Source organism: Rhinopithecus bieti, unplaced genomic scaffold, assembly GCF_001698545.2.
Source record: "Rhinopithecus bieti isolate Rb0 unplaced genomic scaffold, ASM169854v2 scaffold_566, whole genome shotgun sequence".
NCBI lineage: Eukaryota > Metazoa > Chordata > Mammalia > Primates > Cercopithecidae > Rhinopithecus > Rhinopithecus bieti.
The window spans coordinates 3,624,371-3,641,112 of NW_016803334.1; the positions used below are offsets into that span (position 1 = coordinate 3,624,371).

Below are 16,742 nucleotides of genomic sequence, written 5' to 3' on the forward strand. Positions count from 1 at the left end.
ATGTCTATTCATGTCCTTTGCCTACTTTTCAATGAATGTGTTTGTTGTTTTCCTTGTGAATTTAAGTTCCTTATAGATGCTGAATATTAGAACTTTGTCAGATGCATAGTTTGCAAAAATTTTCCCTCATTCTGTAGGTTGTGTGTTTACCCTGTTGATAGTTTCTTTTTCTGTGCAGAAGCTCCCTAGTTTAATTAGATCCCATTTGTCAGTTTTTGCTTTTGGTGTCTTCATCATGAAATCTTTCCCCTTGCCTATGTCCTGAATGGTATTGCCTAGGTTGTCTTTCAGGGTTTTTATAATTTTGGCTTTACATTTAAGTCTTTAATCCATCTTGGGTTAGTTTTTGTATATGGTGTAAGGGAGGAGTCCAGTTTCAATGTTCTACAAATGGTTACCTGGCAGAACTAACATTTTTCATGATGACTGTTTAAGTTTAATGTGTATTTTAGATCACAGAAGTAAAGATAGAATTACCTAAATAAGATACACAAATACACATACACACACACACACCCACACACACCCCTACAACACCACTCCACCACACACTAACAGACTGGCACATTCATTATATATATATATATATATATATATATATAGCAATTTATCACAAGTCTTTGCCACTCCTGCATTTGGAAAGAGACCAGAGAGAGAAACTGAAAGTTGTAGTTTATAGCCTTTTCTGTGATTCAGGACAATAAAGTAGGCATAATTTAGCTATGTTTATAAAATAAATGGACAGATCTATTTGAGATGCTAGATAGCTATAACCTTAGATTTTGTGGATTATAACCAGCAATAAATAAAATTCAATCCATGTAACATAAAAAGGGAAGGATCATGTTAAAACATTGTGGCAAGCCCTGTGCTGTATAGATCTCTTCAGATTACTAAAATCATAAAACTCTCCTTGCTTTTCAGCAGCTGTTCTTACCCTACCAGGTATTTGTTCACATTTACATTAATTAAAACATTCCTTAGAATTTTGAACCTAATATTTTCTACTTTCAGTATAAATTCTCTTTCCTGGGGTCACTTAGCTCCTGGGCATTATTTTAATCATGGTAATATGAATGGATTGATTAAAGAATTAGATATAAAATAACTTATACTAAATTCATATTCCAAAAACCTGCATTTTTTCACATTTTAGCCTGTCTTCAGTTGGAAAGTATCTTACAATATTGATGTGGTAGTGATATTTTTTCTCTTTATTAGAGATACAGAAAATAATTCATCTTGAAATGGATGATGTCTTAGATTTGAAGATATATGGTAACTTACCCACTCTGCTATCGTTATAGTCATCTAGTCACTGCAGAACTCTTCTTTTTGTCACTCAATTTGAAACCTCAAGGGTTGTACCTTACAATAAATTTCCTTAGCTTCATCAGTGGGAGTGAAGTGAGTTTAGTGCAGAATGATATAAATGATAGTACTTCTTACATCAAAATCCTTATACTTTGAACAGACACTTTATCAAGTGGCTGAGCAAACACAGCAGCTTTTGAAGTATTTGAAGAGCCATTGAATTTAAGAGTCTTCATGCCTTCACTGTTCTTTAATCTTATTAGTACATGCCTCCTTCAGAACACTGGCTCTTCCTTGGTTCAAATTTAAGGACTTGGATTATAAAATAATGGCTGAAAACTTCTTATCTACTTCAACCTGTTGATAGATATATCAAATACTTAGGAAGCTCTTGAATTTAAAATAAGAAATCATAATATTTTAAAATGCTATCCAAATTGATAAGGACCTATTTGATGTCCTTTTTAAAAAACTATTAAAAAATTGTCATTCTTTCCCTACTGTATTTTTTTCCCGTTGAACAAGGTAAATTTTATGGCCTAGTGTTTTGTATTTACTAATAAAATGATCAAATGGATCAAATCAATAAGAAATGGACTAGAACAAGTATAGTAAATCTCAGATATTCAGACCTCAACATTACTTTTAGAAATGGCAATCTTATATATCTAATTCTGTCAGTAACTTAAATGGATATCATTTTATCTGATTTTCCTATTTGTATTCTTCTCTTGTCATATTCATTCTGTCCTCTTTATGCTTGGAATGTGATATGTTTTAGATATTTGTGCCCTCAAGATCTCATGTTGGAATGTGATTCCCAGTGTTGGAGGTGGGGCCTGGTAGAAGTGTTTGGAACACAAGGGAGGATTCTTCATGAATGGCTTGGTGCCCTTCCCTTGGTAACAAGTGAGTTCTCACTTACATGAGAGCTGGTTGTTTAAAGGAGCTTCACTCCTCCTCCTCACTCTCCCTTGCTCCCTTTCTTGCCATGTGACATTCCTGGACACCTTCTCTTTCTGCCATGTTGTAAGCTTCTTAAGGCCCTCACCAAAAGCAGATGCCAGCATCATCCTTCCTGTATGTATGGTCTGCCGAACCATGAGCCAAAATAAACCCCTTTCCTTTATGAATTACAAAGTCTCAAATATAACAACATTAAAAATTTCAACCTGAGAAATAAACAAGAAACTGTATATGAAAACACTGCCTTATTCTTGGCGTAAAATTGGTGCCACATGCAGACAGTAAGGTAATCAGATCTACATTTGACTTACGCACACCTCCCAGCTCTACCACTTAACAAGCTGTCTGCCTTTGGGCCAACTCGTCTCCCCTTCCACTTCTGTTTCCCTAATTCAGCCTCAGTTTCCTTACTTTTGAGTACTGTCACTTGTACTTCTAAAACTCAGTCTATGTCTCTCCTTTCCCACTGTCAGAGATTACACATACATAACTATCCTTGGACTGTTGTTAGACTGCTGACTGGTTTCCCCGACTTAGTCTTTCCACTGTCTGTTTCATACTGCTTACAACCTCCAGGTTAATTTTTTTGATTGTAAAACCCTTTCTCAAGAATTTTAAACACTATCACACTTAACTAACAAAATAAGTCTTAAGACCTTAGCCCAGCCTTCAAAAGTCTTCATATACAGCTTGGCCATCATAGTTTTCTTCCTTGACTCTCCCTTTCATTGCATATTGCTTTTTGCTCTACTTGTGCAGGTTCATATGTATGCCTAATCTCCTTTTACAGGCTGTAAGCTACATGTAAATGAAGACCATATCTTAGTTATTTTTGTTTCTTGCACAATATCTTGTACATTGTATGTATTTAGTAAATGAATGGGGGAGTAAAGATAATTTACTGTACTTTCCTCAATTATAAAAAACAATATATGTAATTTGGCTTTTCTTGGTAAGTCAGAGTTGTCATTCTGAATATCAGTTTCCAAGTTTTATTGGGAACCTATTATGAGAAGGTCCTCTGCTAGGAATATGGAGGTAGCTATGGATAACAGATGACCTTTTAAGGTGTCCTGCTAAATTTATCCTGTGTGCTATGTATTGGAAACCATATAATGGTGGTAGTTGAAAATAAGTATAAATTGGCTTTGAGTCATATTTTCAGAGGTAAATTTTCACAGAAAAAGGATGATGTGGGAATTGCGGTGCTGTGTGTGTCCTGTATCATGTATGTACATATGTGTGCATCTGTGTGTATGTGCATGCACATGAGAGAGTGAGGGAGTACCCAAGAGAGAGAACATGAAAAACAAACAAATCAGTTGCTCAGATAATCTCTTTGAAAAGGCTTGTTGTGATTCTAAGCAGCATTCCTAAAACATGTAGTTTCCTGATACTTGAATAATATATGGCAGCAATTCATGATTATAAAGCTCTTTCACACGCATTACCTCTTGTTTAGTGTTTAAATTGGTAGAAATTTCTGGATTTTAAAGGCCACATTTTCTAAAGGAAGCTATTGTTTTCCCTGGGTAATGTAGACACAGAACTGAGTGATTGCACGATTGGACACAGAAAAATTTTTTCTTTAAATTATAGGCCAGAAAAACATGTTTAAACCGATGTTTTAAAACTTTCTCTATGGCTTTTATAAGCTTTTCCTGTATGGCTACCCATTATATAAAGTAAGTAGATTCTAACATTTTCAATATGACGATCTCTTTCAGTGTCAAAGAGAAATGAATCCTTGTATAGCAATTGTTCTTTTACTGTCCTTTGATCGAAAAAAGTATACACAAAATCTATTAAATTTTGTGACTTTAAAATTGCATTTTTTGGTGTGCGAAGCTCAGCCTGTACTTTATTGTGGGAAAAGCATGTAAAATGATGGACATGTGATTTTTATTTTACTGTAACATTGAAAATAACATTTAAATATTATTTAATTCTGTTTCAGAAAAATAATTTTGTTGAGAACATTCTCCTTTATTAAGAAAAAAAAAAAAAAAAAAAAAGGCATCCCAGGCATGAAGGGTCAATAATCCCCCCCCTTTAAGGGGTGGGGGGGGGAGATCGTTTGAGCTCAAGGGTTCGAGACCAGCCTGGGCAACATGGTGAAACCCCATTGCTACAAAAAATATAAAAATCAGTTTGGTGGCCTGTGCCTGGGTCTCAACTACTTGAGAGGCTGAGGTGGGACAAACTGCTTGAGCCTGGGAGGCAAATGTTTCAGTGAGCCAAGATCGCGCCACTACACTGCAGCCTGGGTGATAGCCAGACCCTGTCTCAAAAAAAAAAAAAAAAAAAAAAATGCCCCTAAATAAATGAGGGAATTATTATTTTTAGTTTTGCAACCTTGAATAATTTTCCTATAACATTTTAAAAATTATAATTCAGGTGACTAAAATGAAAGTGTTCATAGGAGGAAATAGTCATCTCTAGTGTTAGTGAGAAGTTGAAGTTGATTAGGAAGGGGTTCAGAACGTGCTACCCCAAAATATGCCACTTTGGTTTACTGATTATTTTGAGCTGAATCTGTTTGAGAAACAACAGATGCAGAAAGAGCTCTTTGATCTCCTCCTTTCTACCAAAAAGCAAATCATAAAATTGCCCGTGAAAAAGGTGTCTTTCCTGTGCCAGGAATAGGAGGACATTCTCATCACCAGAGATTGGGAAGTCAGAATAGACCGGTACAAACAAACCTACTAAAATAACCCTGTCTTCCATCAGTTTCCCCCATATATTTCCTCATTGTGTTCCCACAATTGACTGCCCCCAGCACAGGCTCTTGTGTCTTGTCACATTCCCATAATTGATCATTCATTGTGTAAAAGACACATTAAATGTTTGGACCTAATGGTTTCTTTTCTTTTGTTTTTTCTTTTTAACTTTTAGGTTCAGGGGATACACGTGCAGGTTTGTTAGTGGGTAAACTGCGTGTCGTGGGGGTTTGGTGCACAGATTATTTTGTCACCCAGGTAATAAGCATAGTACCTGATGGGTAGTTTTTCCATCCTCACCCTCCGCCCATCTTCTGCCCTCAAGTAGGCCCTGGTGTCTGTTGAATAATGCAGGAATGGAAAACCAAATACCTCATGTTCTCACAAATGTGAGCTGAACATTGAGTACACATGGACACAAAGAAGGGAACAATATAATCTGCATTTTAATAGTAAAAACATGTACATTCTTTGAAACACAGTGTCAAATGTGTATAATGACATAATTTAGTCTTTAGACAACGCCTAATCGTATATAAATTCCCAGCCCCTTACAATCACATAACTACTCACTCAGTGAGAACTTACAATAACATGACTGCCAGTCAGGTTGGAAACCATTGCTTTTGATGATATGCTTGCCTTATTTAGCCACTGCTATCAAAAGCCTATGTTGTCAACCAGTAATTCATTAATTGATATTTTAATTCAGTTGTTTTTAAAGTATTCTAGAACATTACTCTCTAAACTGTACTGTTTTAGTTTTCGGAAGATTTATCCCAGTATTTAGTGAACTGGAATGAAGAACAAAAGCTAAACTTCTATTTGAATAGTTTTTTTTTATTCCACAATATTCATTATTTGCCATGTCTTTGATTATTTATTTTCGTTATCCGTATTTCAGCATTAAATGTATTGGTAGGCTCAAATCATGTTCAGCTATACTGAGTGACTTTAAATGTCCCTGTGCCTAGTAATCATTTGAATCTCAGTCTTTCTTTCTCAATACAGTAATATTCTGATTATCAGTTTCAGTTTGAATTAGAGAAGGCTGGCCTGGATTCACTAAAATGGAGGCAACACTACTAGCAGAAGTTTCTGTAGCATGTCCATCTTCACTTCTGAGTTTCCGTAGCATGTCCATCTTCACTTCTGACTAAGACAAAGATTTTCAAGGGTTGACAATGATGGCTCATTGTTCCTTGCTCACAAGTTCTATTAATGTGATAATTTTTGCAGTAATGGTAATATACTAACATTTCTGAGATTAATGATATATTTTCCAGGAAATCAAAACAAAAAGCACTTAAACTATCTGCATTTCTACTAAGGCTAGAAGAAGCTTAAGATTTCTAAGATACCAATGCATATATCATTGTAGATTTTTGTATCAAGTGCCATTTCTAGATACTTTGAGCCTAATAAATTTGAACATAATGATAGCTTTTAATTTTGCTGTAAATATGCTAATACCATCTAACAACTTATTGTGAAAAATCAGATGTTCAGTACAGATGCAACGAGGCATTTCCTTTTTTGAATTTTTTTTTATCTGAAGTTGATTGAATTCACAGATGCAAAATCCACAGATATGGAGGACTGACTGTATTTACTAATATATCTAGCAGACACATGGAGATAGTATAACTATTAGTAAATATTTAAAAGGCGACTACATGTTGGACTTATTATTTACGACTTGTCTTGGTAGAAGTAATATAATCTTACAGAGCAAAATTTCTATTCAATATGGAGAAGAATTTATAACAAGTGGAATACGTTGCTTGAAGAGAAAAGTAGATTAGGTAGGTTTCGTCCCAGGCTGGGTGATCACTTGCTGAGTCGTGTTGGGAGTATAACAGGGGTCTCATGGGTGTGTGCAGTAGATAGCCGGTAAAGCCCCTTTCAAACATAAAACTGTACAAGAAGAAATGAGTGCTTAGCACAAATTATGATTTAACACTGCTCAAAAACTCACTTTTAAATTGCTGTCTCAGCACATATTTTACAATGTCTCATTCAACTCCTCAACTGTTGTGAATTCCTTAAAAGCCGTACATTCAAAATTGTGCTAGATTCAGATGCAGCGGAATACGGAGGGCATCAGAGACTGGACCACAGCACTGACTTTTTCTCTGAAGCTTTTGAACATAATGGGCGTCCCTGTTCTCTTTTGGTAAGTAAGTTTCTCAACATATTTCCTGCTATTTTAATTTACTCTCTTATTCTTCTAGTAATGTTTTTGTTCAAATAAACAACTCTTCAAATAAGCAACATGGAGTAAAAGCATGAAGGAAAGGGATTAGGGAGAGGGGACTACGCTTGACCAGATGTAATGTGTGGTACTGGACTAAATTGTGTTTTGGAAAAACTAATAGTAAAGGATATTTAGGGGACAATTGGCAAAAATTAAATATTAATAGGATTCAAAACTATTTCTCAGGAAATGAGAAGGCAGTTTTTTATTTTCTTTCAATTATGAACATTTCTATTCTTTATGCAACAATTCACTCTCCTTCTGTTCTTGTTTTCTCCATAACATTTTGTATTAAGCAGATTTCTACATTATGGACTAGCAAATGAAGTTTAATTTAAAACACCTTAAAGGAGTCAATGAAAATATATCTTTCTTTTCTTTCATGTAGTAAATTGAAGACTGAATTCATTCTAGTTATAAAATTCTCTGGATTTTTTATATTACTAAAGGAAGCATTATATGACATAACTAATTTTTACATAGTGATGTTCACACAAATAGAATGTTAGAATGTTGCTTTAAACTACTATGTTTAAATTCTTTAAAATATGTAGAATTTAGTAAGTTTCTAGATTCAGAGGAATTCATTATTTAATTTATGGCCATATAGTAGGTTCAAAACCACATCTACCATTCCTAATTCTAGGAGGTACCTAACAAATACATGACTTTACCATAGCTGTTAACATTCTTATTTCATTAAATTCTCTCACTTTTCAAAAGTTTAGATAGAAGTCAGGCATGAGAATCTCTGTGGTACCCCTCGGCCTTCCATCTTTCTACTGTTTTCCCACCTCTCAGAGTGATGCCAGCACTCAGCTTTGTAAGCTGCCATATTATACATAAAAGTGATATCCCAAAGATCATAGCATAAAATCACTGAAAAGAGCAGGGATTACAAAGAGTGAGTTGTTAGATTATGGGTTGTGAGGAAAGTGCAATGGAAAGTCCTATGAGAATTAGGTGTTGCCCTAAATGTATGTGTGTGCGTATGAGTGTGTGTTGATGATGACATTGATCCAGCTTTAGATATATTTGGAGAAAGATATATATTTTTAAGAGAGAGGACTCTAAGGTGCTATCACATTCTTCAAGGAATTATTACTGTAGTCTGTGAGAACATTCAATTTTGACATGTAAAATAAGATTGATAAAAATAGTTTTTTATCAAGGAAGTGAATACGAAAATTACCATAAAGTTCTGAAATAATCAAAAGAGTTAGATGCCCTTAGGGTTTCGGAAAGATGATTCAGCTCACAAAGGGGAGTCATGAGGAAGGAGCAACTGATTGCAATAAAACTGAACTTTCACTGATGGAACTAGAATGAAAGGACTTGGAAAGACTCAGACCGCAAAATTCTTACATAGCCAGCTTTTCTAAATGTCTGTGTACCCCAACAGGGTTCTGTTATAAAAAACTTGAAGGTATAGTGAAAATATCACAAAATGCCGCGGCACAGGACCTGGGATCCTGACCCTAGTCTGCCATTTACTCACTGAGAAATTGAGTGATTTAACTTTTTTTTTGCACTGCAGTTTCCCCACTTGTAAAATGAGGATTATTCATAGTATCTTCCCTACAGCAAGAGATTCTTAGGAAGCAGAAACTCTTTAACATGCCCAAGGTTTTGGAAACTGTAAAATGCTGCTGCATATGTTTTTTAAAGGTGTTATTGTCATGGATAGGCAATTATTATATAGTAGTTTAAGCATGTCAAAATACTAAGTGTTTTGAGGACACGTAATTAAGAATACCTTCTCCCAACTTTTGGGAAATTATAATCATAGGCGACAGCTCAGACTCTTTTGAGGTGGGCAGAAAATATCTTGACATCCTTTCAATTTTGTAAGAGTGAAGATATGCTGGCATAATTAAAACAAGCCAACCAACCAGTGACAGCAACATCAGGAGATTACTTTTCAAGCACTAATCGAATTGATCTCACCAATGTGGAAAATGCAGTTGTAAATTATCAAATAGAATAAAGAAGATCTCATAAGTATCAATAATACGTAGAGGAGGACAGCCCTGCAAGGACATGGCCAACAGAGAAGAGCTGAACACTGCCTGCAACAGAACTCTAATCCAATGCAGCCCATGAGGTGAGGGCTAGCTCTGTCTTCCCAGCAGCGGCATCTTGTTTTCCATGACTACAGTGCTTCAGGAATTACTCCTTTAAATACACCTTTAGGCTCCAGATGATAAGATCACTCGTTTTAATGTCAGATTAAGGGAGTCCACACAGACTAGTAAAATACAGAAAATCTAGGCAAACAGGTTTTCTTTTACCTAAGTTATTCAGCAAAGAGCCAGAGGAGAAAAAAAAAAAAATCACATTAACAAATGTACCTACTGTAATAATGCTTCATTATAAGGGAACTCCTTATTAAACTGAGTCATATGTGCTGGGATCCAGTGGAGTTGCTTGAACATGATCATGAGTGCTGTAGGTCTTATACCTCTTCCAGTGAGATCACTCATACCTCCTATTCTCGCAGACTAAAAGGAGGAAGGAAGAACAAAATATAACTTTTCCTTCTTCCATGAAATTTTGCCCATCATAACTAGTACACAGCATTTGCCAAAGCTTAATTTGCAAGCTTAATAATCCAAAGGATCGCTGAATAAGTGTCAAATCTGTTTTCAAAGATAGCAACAAACAGCTCAAAGGAATTTTGTAATAGCCATACATGCTGCAGCATCAGCAGGTACTGCTCTAGCCTTGTCTCTGTGTGCTCCCTCAGCTGAAACTGTGAAGCCGGGGATAACTGCATGTATACCGCCATTGAAACATATTTGCTAAGGTCAGAATATGTCACAAATGTCCAAAAGCGATGGGACAGAGCTCCGCCAGTCTGCTTTACTGGCAGTTATTGGAAACTCCATTTTAGCATAATCATTTCTCTATATTTTGATTCCTGATACAGGAACCTAATATGTTAACCTATATGTTAATCAGTGCACTGGAGGCAGGCGACTTCCTTTCCCTCCTCTGATTCATAAAATCAAATTCCATGGCACAAATGGGAGAAAAGAGATTATTGAGCCTTAAATGAATTCGATTTCTTTACATTAACTGAATGATGATGATGAAAATGGGAATAAAGCAATAGATGTAGCACTAATTACTTTGACAATTAGGCTTCTTATCAATAAGAAGTAGATGTATTTACTCTCTTTCTAAATTTGGAGGTTCAAAAGTAGACTTGATTTAAATGTAGGATTTGGCATAGATGTATCACTTTATTGCCCCTCACTTGTAAGTTTTAATACAGCTTGACAGTTGGAAAATATATTTTGCTCTATTCAAAATTATGAAAATAGCTTTTTAGAAGAAAGAAAATCTTGATTTTTAGTTTACTTTTTTAATGTATATAAGTTAGATGAGCTAATATACATTTCTATACAGAAACACTAGTATCACTTTTCTCCCAACCCTAATGCAAAATAATGAGAATTAGAATAAAAGAATACAATTTATTTTTTCTTAAAAAAGTATTTTCATAANATCAAAAGAGTTAGATGCCCTTAGGGTTTCGGAAAGATGATTCAGCTCACAAAGGGGAGTCATGAGGAAGGAGCAACTGATTGCAATAAAACTGAACTTTCACTGATGGAACTAGAATGAAAGGACTTGGAAAGACTCAGACCGCAAAATTCTTACATAGCCAGCTTTTCTAAATGTCTGTGTACCCCAACAGGGTTCTGTTATAAAAAACTTGAAGGTATAGTGAAAATATCACAAAATGCCGCGGCACAGGACCTGGGATCCTGACCCTAGTCTGCCATTTACTCACTGAGAAATTGAGTGATTTAACTTTTTTTTTGCACTGCAGTTTCCCCCACTTGTAAAATGAGGATTATTCATAGTATCTTCCCTACAGCAAGAGATTCTTAGGAAGCAGAAACTCTTTAACATGCCCAAGGTTTTTGGAAACTGTAAAATGCTGCTGCATATGTTTTTTAAAGGTGTTATTGTCATGGATAGGCAATTATTATATAGTAGTTTAAGCATGTCAAAATACTAAGTGTTTTGAGGACACGTAATTAAGAATACCTTCTCCCAACTTTTGGGAAATTATAATCATAGGCGACAGCTCAGACTCTTTTGAGGTGGGCAGAAAATATCTTGACATCCTTTCAATTTTGTAAGAGTGAAGATATGCTGGCATAATTAAAACAAGCCAACCAACCAGTGACAGCAACATCAGGAGATTACTTTTCAAGCACTAATCGAATTGATCTCACCAATGTGGAAAATGCAGTTGTAAATTATCAAATAGAATAAAGAAGATCTCATAAGTATCAATAATACGTAGAGGAGGACAGCCCTGCAAGGACATGGCCAACAGAGAAGAGCTGAACACTGCCTGCAACAGAACTCTAATCCAATGCAGCCCATGAGGTGAGGGCTAGCTCTGTCTTCCCAGCAGCGGCATCTTGTTTTCCATGACTACAGTGCTTCAGGAATTACTCCTTTAAATACACCTTTAGGCTCCAGATGATAAGATCACTCGTTTTAATGTCAGATTAAGGGAGTCCACACAGACTAGTAAAATACAGAAAATCTAGGCAAACAGGTTTTCTTTTTACCTAAGTTATTCAGCAAAGAGCCAGAGGAGAAAAAAAAAAAAATCACATTAACAAATGTACCTACTGTAATAATGCTTCATTATAAGGGAACTCCTTATTAAACTGAGTCATATGTGCTGGGATCCAGTGGAGTTGCTTGAACATGATCATGAGTGCTGTAGGTCTTATACCTCTTCCAGTGAGATCACTCATACCTCCTATTCTCGCAGACTAAAAGGAGGAAGGAAGAACAAAATATAACTTTTCCTTCTTCCATGAAATTTTTGCCCATCATAACTAGTACACAGCATTTGCCAAAGCTTAATTTGCAAGCTTAATAATCCAAAGGATCGCTGAATAAGTGTCAAATCTGTTTTCAAAGATAGCAACAAACAGCTCAAAGGAATTTTGTAATAGCCATACATGCTGCAGCATCAGCAGGTACTGCTCTAGCCTTGTCTCTGTGTGCTCCCTCAGCTGAAACTGTGAAGCCGGGGATAACTGCATGTATACCGCCATTGAAACATATTTGCTAAGGTCAGAATATGTCACAAATGTCCAAAAGCGATGGGACAGAGCTCCGCCAGTCTGCTTTACTGGCAGTTATTGGAAACTCCATTTTAGCATAATCATTTCTCTATATTTTGATTCCTGATACAGGAACCTAATATGTTAACCTATATGTTAATCAGTGCACTGGAGGCAGGCGACTTCCTTTCCCTCCTCTGATTCATAAAATCAAATTCCATGGCACAAATGGGAGAAAAGAGATTATTGAGCCTTAAATGAATTCGATTTCTTTACATTAACTGAATGATGATGATGAAAATGGGAATAAAGCAATAGATGTAGCACTAATTACTTTGACAATTAGGCTTCTTATCAATAAGAAGTAGATGTATTTACTCTCTTTCTAAATTTGGAGGTTCAAAAGTAGACTTGATTTAAATGTAGGATTTGGCATAGATGTATCACTTTTATTGCCCCTCACTTGTAAGTTTTAATACAGCTTGACAGTTGGAAAATATATTTTGCTCTATTCAAAATTATGAAAATAGCTTTTTAGAAGAAAGAAAATCTTGATTTTTAGTTTACTTTTTTAATGTATATAAGTTAGATGAGCTAATATACATTTCTATACAGAAACACTAGTATCACTTTTCTCCCAACCCTAATGCAAAATAATGAGAATTAGAATAAAAGAATACAATTTATTTTTTCTTAAAAAAGTATTTTATGAACTAAAGCATGTATGTGAAAACTAAAATTATTTTATATCATCTTTTATTTTCAAAAGACTGTGTAATTTTATTATGAAAAAAATGTGTATGTAGACTATGAAGGAATCTAATGACTTTTCATTGAATGATGTTTTGTTTGTTTTTTTTGTGAGACGGAGTCTCACTCTGTTGCCCAGGCTGGAGTGCAGTGGCACGATCTTGGCTCACTGCAACCTCTGCCTCTCAGGTTCAAGCAGTTTTCCTGCCTCAGCCTCACAAATAGCTGGGATTACAGCTGCACACCACCATGCCCAGCTAATTTTTGTATTTTTAGTAGAGATGAGGTTTCATCATGTTGACCAGACTGGTCTCAAACTCCTGACCTCAGGTGATCCACCTGCCTCGGCCTCCCAAAGTGCTGGGATTACAGGCGTGAGCCACCATGCCCGGCCCACTGAATGCTGTTTTCATTCTTCCAAAATTATATGTGTATATGCTATTTCTAAACTTAAAAATTTCTAAGAGAATTTTTTAAATTACCCTTTAAAGTATTAAATGTTTTTTTAATTTTAAAATTTTCTTTTTTAAAATGTTTGACACTGTGTTTTCAAATATTGTGTAATTAAATTTTGCAAGTCAATTATTAGTCCTAGAGGAAAATATAGTCCTAGAGGAAAATAACATTTTGCCTGAATGACATAAAATAGACCATTGTGTGAACAGTTGTTTTTTTAGCCACACTCATGGTTAGTGTAATAATTAAGTCATTAAAGTCATCAAAATAACTGAGTAGATTAGCATGCATTTGACTCTCTTAATAAATGAATTGGATTGTACTGTGCTATTCTGATTCTTTGTGAAGAGCAGACTATTAATATAGCTAGAAAAAAATGAAACTCATAGCTATATACTACATTGTCTCATGTTCTTAAGGTGATTCTAGATATAAAATGTTTAGGGCTTACAGGCTAATAAATGGACATAGGAGATATGTTTATCAGCATGCATGTTATGCATAGTAAGTTCCTTCTATATATAGGTATGTCCATATACTTTTTATATTTAAATATACTTAAATGATTGTGTTTAAATCTACTTAAATGTGTTCATGCTTCTTTTCTCTTGCCATATTAATCAAAACTATTGTATGAATTAAAATGATAAAATGAGAATTACAGAGCCAATACTTAGACTAAATTTTAGGAACCCCAAATTGTTCGTGTCTGTAATTGTCTCATCATAAGGGTTATCTCTGATTGTTTTAAGTTCTTTAGTATAATTAGTAGTAATTTCCTAACCACTAAAAAAATTGATTTACATACTCAGAAGAAAACTCAAAATTCCATAAATAGCCATTGTTAAGAAAAATCACTAGCTTAGGGAAATTCTTCTGTGTTGTCTATACCACAAGGGCTCTGGAGCCATATAAACACATTCTGGTAATATATGCAGTGAAATATATGTATATTATTACAAAGTATTTCTGTTAATGATATTATACAATTGTGAACCGAAGGTTTTTTTTTTTTTAGCGAATTGCATTAAGAGGTCTCTAAGTATGATGGAAGTGTCGTTATAAACCTCCTTACATGAAAAGACCAGTATCTGTTAGTGAATATTCTTGAAGCATTTTTTAACCATCAAATGCCACAATGGGAATATATTGCAGTGCATATACTACAAACCTGGAACTTTGTTATGGCATCCTTTGAAAAAAAAAACCTCTAGGCTGGGTGCGGTGGCTCACACCTATAATCCCAGCACTTTGGGAGGCCGAGGCGGGCGGAACAGCTGAGGTCGGGAGTTCGAGACCAGCCTTACCAACATGGAGAAACCCCGTCTCTACTAAAAATACAAAAAAAAATTAGCCGGGTGTGGTGGCGTATCCCTGTAATCTCAGCTACTCGGGAGACTGAGGCAGGAGAATCACTTGAACCTGGGAAGTGGAGGCTGCGGTGAGCTAAGATTGCGTCATTGAACTCCAGCCTGGGTAACGAGAGTGAAATTCTGTCTAAAAAAGAAAAAAAAAAAAACCTCTTAAATTTAGACAAGCGAAAATGCCAAAACATCAAAGAGTAAGACTGGTTCTAAATTATCATTATGTAATTATTATTATATTTAATTAATGATATAATGAGGTTATGAATGAAACAGTAGATATCACAATTGCTTAGGATCCAAATCTGAGATATATCACTATAACATGCACTTACAGAGACCTCTCATTATTTATCCTAGACCTGACTAATGTGTTTCATTGCAACTTTCTCAGGAACCTTGGACTTATCAGAGTCTTTTTGCCTGCATTGTAGGACAATACTCTATAAGAGAAATGTTTTCCATGTAGAGGGAACTGAAATTATTTTGTCTAGTTTCTGGCTCTACTGAAATATTTAGATTGGTTTTCAGTGTTAGATTGCTCATGGCAGAACAATTCAGAACCATTCAAATTGTAACCTTCTGTCCCACTGATTAGTTAAATCCAGTTACTGTGATCCCCAAAATGAAATATGTAGACTATGGCCAGCCACGGTGGCTCACGCCTGTAATCTCAGCAATGTGGGAGGCCAAGGCGGGCAGATCATGAGGTCAAGAGTTGAGACCATCCTGACCAACATGGAGAAACCCCATCTCTACTAAAATTACAAAAATTAGCTGAGTATGGTGTTGCATGCCTGTAATACCAGCTACTCAGGAGGCTGAGGCAGGAGAATGGCTTGAACCCGGGAGGCAGAGATTGCAGTGAGCTGAGATCACACCACTGCATTCCAGCCTGGTGACAGAGCAAGACTCCATCTCAAAAAAAAAAAAAAAAAGAAAGAAAAAAATATGTAGACTAGACTAGACCCCCTGATAAGTACATGGGAAACTCCTTTAGAAGGGTAGGTCACTTTCTCAATTTGTACCTGTTTTGATAAGATGTAGGGAGGGAATGGGTTGAATCACACTTTGTTTGTTTGTTTGTTTGTTTTTATTTCTCCTTCTTTGCTTTGGGTTGTGTTCATTTTGTCTGTAGCTTCATTATGGAAATGTGCTCTCCTTTGGACTGGGTCTGTCAGGATCTTTGGTAATAGTCCTGCTTTATTTGTGGATAACTCCAGCTTCCTTTTATTGACTCACTCTCATAACATCTTGCATATGACAAAGAGAAAACGTTGCATAGAAAGGATTGCATTAGCAGTGAAATTCTGATGTGGTATGATAGTTATAAGATATAAAATACAATGTGTAAACTATAGGGAAACAGCTTGTAGCACTGAAATACATGGTTTTCTCACACTTAGTGACCGCACGGATGTAATATTTATCTTTTTGGAAATACTGTATTGCAAAACAGACCATGAGACATTGAGCTACACAGCGACTGTTAGCATTTGTTAATCTTTTTCAGATGATCTTCATTTCCTAAATCACTATTACTTTGAATTGAAGATTAGAAAACAGTTCTCTAGCCATTAAATCCAAAATATAAATTTATTTAAGTGCCACCATTTTAAACCTGCTTTAACTTTTGATGTTAAAAACTAACCAACTGTATCAATATATCTGATTTTTTTGAGTAGTATTGGTTCTTTATTGTGAAACCTTAAGAGAAAACATTGTGTTCATTTGCAGAGTTCAGATGTATTGGACATACAAGTCTCATTAAATGAAAATCAACTGTTCTGTTTCTTTAATTTTTTTTTTTTTT

General features: G+C 35.4%; 1 protein-coding gene across 1 annotated transcript in view; it reads left to right on the forward strand.

Annotated features, from left to right (window-relative positions):
- The window catches only part of GBE1 (1,4-alpha-glucan branching enzyme 1), a 277,716-nt gene that overhangs the window by 258,578 nt on the left and 2,396 nt on the right, over window positions 1-16,742 (forward strand). The window contains exon 15 of the mRNA XM_017875583.1: window positions 7,059-7,176. Coding sequence (XP_017731072.1) covers window positions 7,059-7,176 — 118 coding nt within the window. The remainder of the gene's footprint in view (window positions 1-7,058; window positions 7,177-16,742) is intronic.